General features: G+C 46.6%; 1 protein-coding gene across 1 annotated transcript in view; it reads right to left on the reverse strand.

The window, feature by feature from the left end:
- Positions 1–2186: 2186 nt before the first annotated feature.
- Positions 2187–6003, reverse strand: part of SEMA4F (ssemaphorin 4F) — a gene marked incomplete in the record, with an annotated part of 34188 nt that continues 30371 nt past the window's right edge. The window contains 2 exon segments of the mRNA XM_014588887.2: positions 2187–4507; positions 4762–4820. Coding sequence (XP_014444373.1) covers positions 3897–4507; positions 4762–4820 — 670 coding nt within the window.

Genomic DNA, 6003 nt, shown 5'->3' on the forward strand with positions numbered 1-6003 from the left:
GTGGTGGTTATGGGTGCTGGACTCCCACATGGCTGACCATGATTCAAGTCCCAGACCTGGTGGCTTGCTTTCTCACCTTCTCTCTCTTTCTCTTTCTCTCTCTCCCCCGCCCCCACCTTTCTGGTCAAATTAAAATAAATGAATAAAGTTAAATCAATTATTTCAAAAACATATTAAAATGTATTTTAATCTCTGATATATTTATATACTAAATAAACTTAAAATGCAACTAGTGTTTTGCTGCAAAAGTGCTTATTTCTAGAACTAGCTAATAAGCAGGAAGGAGGCAGTAGGAGAGGGGGACCAACTAGCTGTTAATGGCTTAAATTTTCTGATTAACTTCACCTTCTCTTTCTATAAACCACATCTAATAATACCTGCCTAAAGTGCTTCAAAAGATTACCAAGATATAAGATGGCTATGAGAAAATTCTATCAAGTCAGGTGTTCAGCTGTAATTATTCCCTTCATCTAAATTGGCTCACGGATTAAAATTAGAGAAGGAAGGAAAACTACAAGTATGTATCACTCAAAGGTAAAAGATAAGGCAGAACTCAGAGACAATTAACTTGGAATTGGGCACAGCTCTGAGAGAACTTCGTATTAGCAGGGGAACAGCGACACCTACCGCACTTAACTATATTGCAGTTGACCTGGAAAACCAAAGGCTTCAAATTTTAGTACAATTTTAGCCAGGCTTGAAATAATCAGGCTTGAAATCCCTGAATATTAATTTCACAAAAATTAATATTTAAAACAGCCATATAGCATTTTTCCTGGAAAAATGGAATTTTATTTCATTTAGAAATAACTTATTTTCATATTCAAATGTAGTGCGTATTAATTGTAGAAACGTAAAGAGTTAACATCATTGTTGACACTTAGTTTAGAGCCACTACTATCACCATTATCTTTCTCTTCATCCTTCCCCTTCTATTTCCCTTTCTTCTCCTCCTTCCTTCCCCTTTTCCCTCTCCTTAGACTTGGGCTTATGCTGGGTGGTGTGCCGAGGGTTTAAGGAAGCAAAGCTTTACTCAGATTGGATATTGTCAGGAAGCAGGGTATTTCTATGGCTGGGTAGCTTATAAATTTCATCCTTTTTGCTTTCGCACAAAGCAAACACTAATGACAAGAAGCAGCAGTCGCTCATATTAGACAGACCAGGTGAATACTTGTTTATTTTGTGGAATGGACAAGGTTCCTATTTTGTCTGAGTTTGGGCATGATTAAGGAGTGGTGTCATTTCTGAGTATCTTTCCAGCTCTTCATCCAGTGTGGTCACTCTGACAGCATCAGGCCCCTAGTCACAAGCTGAGAATCACAGTTTACAGACAACAGATCAGAGCCAAAAGCAGAGGGGAATTTCAGTGAAGGCCTCGAGGTAGCCATCTCAGAAGTCTGGGGGCAGACACAAGCCCCCACCCTATAGCTGCTGTAATGCACAAAAACTGGGCAGGTCCCTGCCTACCAGAATCCTAACAATTCTTCCTACAGGAACTCAGAGGGGGAAATCTTGGTCTGCCCCAACCCTGAACCTTCTCCACCACCACTGTCCACAGAAGCTTTTCCTTCCACACCCCTGCAGCCCAAAGATGACGCAACCAGCTACTCACACTATTGTTTTGGGGGTGATTTCACATTCCTGGGCTATCACTCACTCTTGGGGCTTAAACTTTCCAAGATGTGACACCCTCCCTTCAACCTATTCCCATCCTTCTTCATCTTTTCTGTATTCTTCATCTCTGTCTTCCAGCCACTGTCTGAGGTCCATGGTCTCCAAATCCCCTGTGATCCAGTCCCTCCCTCCTTGAGAAACTCTACCTCCTTCCCCACAGACTCCAGCCTCCTCCGACATCTTCCCATCTCCCTTCCTCCTCCAAAATGGAACTAATCCATAACCTCAAGCAAATAGGGTTGAAGTGAGAATAAACCAAAGGACCTGGAGCCTTCCTCCATTCCTATATAATGAAACCAGAAAGTCACAAAGGTCCAACACATCTGAGGATCATAAAAGCCATAGATCTTCCAAAACGTTGGCAGCTAAGATCTGGCCAGAGATGACCAGACATCTGTGAGGCAGTGGCTTTCCTAAAAACTGCTGAATGGGGTTTAAAGTGATTGCATATGTCATGGTTATCATAGGGTGAAGTTATATGATTATAAGTTAATTTTTACAATAACAACATCTACTGATATAGACAGTGCTTTATTGTTTACACATCTCATTTAATCCTTGCAGCAACCCTGAGGTAGGTATTATTATCCCCACTTTACAAGTAGTAAACAAACACCCCTAGGTTAGATTATTTACTGAAGATCACACGCTTCCTAGTGGCAAAGCCACTGATAATTACAAACCCAAGGGGACTCTTTTTGAGTAGTTGCCAGGCTGCTGCCAAGGAAATAGAGCAGAAAACTCCAGCTGGGAAGAGCTAAATCATTCACTGGAGCTTCAGAGGGTCCCTCACCAGGGATGAATGAGGCACATTCACAGGCCAAGACCAGGACTGAGCAGGAGAAGCCTAGAGCACATGAGAGTTTGAAGCAGGAAGAGGTCTTGACGTTCAGTGAGAGTTGACGGTGTCTTCAAACACACACAGGGACCAGCTTCCAAGATTGCACAAACAGGAGGGCTTCTGGCAGCTACAAATCCAGGGACTGACCACAGGACAGGCAAGGTGTGGCCAAGAAGAGCTGCCACAGAGTGACGCCATCTTGGCTTGGCCCAAGAGCAGTGACCTCAGGGCAGTGGTCCTTTAATTCTGTTAAGGCCTTGGGAATCTGATGAAAGCCATACAACCTCCCCACAGAAAAATACAGACGCACGTGTACAGACAATATTTTGCATACAATTTCAGGAGTCCATGGACCCCAATGGAGGTGTCACCCTGAGAAAAGTCACTGATACAAACCTATCTCTACACTACTTGTGTTTCCTGTGACTGTTCCCCCTTTGTCATCCCTAATATTTAGAATGTTGTGAAGTTAATTTTCAATGGGAGCCAAGGAAAGGGAGTTCAGCCTACACTCCAGCCAAAGGAAAAGCGGCTGTGGCACGGCAGTGGTGGCAGCCAGAAAGCAAAGAGAGAGAAGGATGGGTCACGCAGTGTCCCACTGCCCTTCCCACACCAGAAGGTCACTTTGGGAGCTTTTTTCTGTACTTAAATTTAGATAAAGGTTGTGGGGCAATGGGGAGGGGGCAGTGTTCTGTTCTCTTTTAGAAAGTACAGCCATTCTCATTGGCTACAGGGTCCACAGTTCTATAGACATTGCCCTCATTCCGACTTTCCCTGCTCCTCACTACAAATACACATAAATACCGGCCCAGTCATCCATGCATATGTGGCCAGGTCTCCTACAAACACTCATGTATTTACACATGTCCTTTCATGGAAGAAGGAATCAGTGGGATGGGGGGGCAATCTCAGGACAAAGGTTCCACGTTGCAACGTGGGGATCATGCACTCCCCACAGAGGATCAGATAAACTGGGAGAATCAGCAAAACCACCCCAAGGATTTGGTGCACACCAGCCCTGGGCCACCTCCATGATTCTTCCTTCTGGCCAGGGCCAAACCAGAAAGCAAAGCCTGGTGCCCCATCCCCCAAATCAATGGGCCCAATAGAGGAGCCAGAGTCGAAGGGTCAGGGGCTCAGAGGTGGAGGGAGGTCTGGATTCGGTGCAGAAAGCAGTTCTGATCTCTTAGAATCAGGAATCAGGCAAAATCCTGGCTCCAAGCCCATCCAGGCCTGGAGAGGACAAACACGAAAAGTCCAAGTGATCATTCAGACCCAAAGAGAACTGAGAAACCATGACGGTCTTCCAGGCTCAGTCACCCTGGCATCTCAGTGGCCATCCCATCCCAGGGGTCCTCACACGACTGGTCATTTGCTGGCTCTAGATAGATGTTTCATCACACGTGGCTAGAGGAGCCCCAGTTAGCCGAATGTGGGCTGGGCTCGGGCAAGGATCAAGCAGGAAGGGTGGGGGGAAGCCACCAAAGCCACTGCCCCTCTTGGACAGGGCCAGGGGTAGCCGCTCATCTTCAGGAGATGGGGAGGGAGGATCTTGGCTGTAGCTTGTGGTCCCAGATGGTGGGGCCCCCAGGTCCAGGCCCACCTTGTCTCTAGCCAGAAGTTCCCTCTGTCGCCGTCGCTGCTGACGCCGACCAATCAGGAGAAGAGTCAGGGATGCTGTAAGAACCCCCAGGAAGAAGCCAGCCAGTCCAGCCCCTACTGTGTGAGCCTGGCTTGTGGGACCCCGGTGACTGCCCAACACCAAGCTGTAAGCTGCCACCACGCGGGCTGCCCCACCCTCCTGACATTCACAGGCGTAAGCACCCATGGTCCCTGGGGTCACCACCACCTCCAGCCCATCCCTCCGTGGGGTTAGTGCAGTCACTCCACCAGGCTGATGCCACACACAGGATGCCCATGCTGAGCTTGGGGAACATGGCAAGACCACATGAGCAGCTGTAGCCACAGGAACTTCAAACACTATTGGGTGTTCTGCAGAGAGACAGCAAAGATACAACAGATAGTGAGGCTGTAGGTTGGGGATGTGATGGAGAGAAATGTGGGCTGGGGTGCTATCAGACATGAGATGGGATCATGGAGACAAGGCTAAAAAGAGGATTCCCACAGACGGTAAGGCCCCCGCTCACTGGCTACCATATCTTACAGGACCCAAGTTTTAAAGTGGGTCCAAAACTTTCCAGTCTCTTTCCATCCATTCCACCCACATTGCCTTCCACCATACAGACCTCCGGGCTCTTTGGGACACAAAGAAGAGACATCCGCTGATTCTATGTCTTGGACCAGCCTATAAAGAAGAGAATACTTGGTAAATCCAGTGTTAATAATCCCATCTACCCTTCTCAGTTATCACTGAACATTCATTCACTCATTACATCTCCCATCAGCTTGTAAATCCCTCCTGGGATTATCAGTCAACAGAATCCTCGTGCCTAAACCACCTACATGGGAGGATCTTCAAAAGGTTCGTGGAGGGGGCCAGGTGTTGGCAAAGATGTAACACAACTGGACCCACATGGGAAAGGCCTTGGGTTCACCTCACAGGGCCTCTCTGAGCACATAAGTTGTGCACACAGGTGCCCATGATCCAGGATGGCCGAGATTAGGGGTAAACTGCAGTGTGAAGACTGTGTGGGGTGCCTGTCTCTCTGTCTCTTGCTCACTCTCATGGAAGAACAGAAATAAACTTTACTCAAAATTCTTGGAGAATACATTTTATTATGAAAAGCCTATGTATAGATTTCAAAATATTTTATACCAAAATAAACTCATATTTCCATTCCATTTTCCATGAACTCTGTGAAGTCCCCTCATACTCTTCATGACATTTGCTATGTCAAGATCTACACATATTGGGACCAGCAGTTAGCGTAATGGCTATGTCGCTGGACTCCCACATAGTCAACCGCGGTTCAAGTTCCAGACCCGGTGGCTTAAACTCACATTGGGCGCGTGTGTGTACATGCCCAAGATCCCGAGAAGAGAAGAGAGGAGAAGGGATTGCAGCGTGGCCATCCCCCCTGGGGGGTGATTTCTCGCTTTCTGTCTCTCTGTCTCTCTCTGTCTGTCTGGCGAGCGTACACGCCCTATAGCAAAAACCTCTCCAAAAAGAAAAAAAAAGATCTACACATATTTCTAGTAGAGCAAGGAGAGCTACACTTGCACTAGGTCTGTTGAAAATGTTTGGTGAGGGTGTTTTAAAAGAAACAAAGGAAGCTTCCTGGTTGTCCACAATGACAAGATTTAGCGGGGAAAAAATGTAAAAACTAAAGCTTCCTTTTCTGTGAAAGCTTAACAAAATTCCATGAGATGACTATCTGTTTCATAAAAACTGCTCCTCTCTATAGAGGAACTCTTTTCAACAGCTGTTGGTACATACTGGCCTCTAATGGATGTTTCAAACAACATAATACTGTGCTTCCAGGATCTGGGTGGGCTGTGTCTAACAGACGGATAGCAGGATGGACTGC

The sequence above is a fragment of the Tupaia chinensis genome, unplaced genomic scaffold (genome assembly GCF_000334495.1).
Source record: "Tupaia chinensis unplaced genomic scaffold, TupChi_1.0 Scaffold000316_1, whole genome shotgun sequence".
NCBI classification, from domain to species: domain Eukaryota; kingdom Metazoa; phylum Chordata; class Mammalia; order Scandentia; family Tupaiidae; genus Tupaia; species Tupaia belangeri.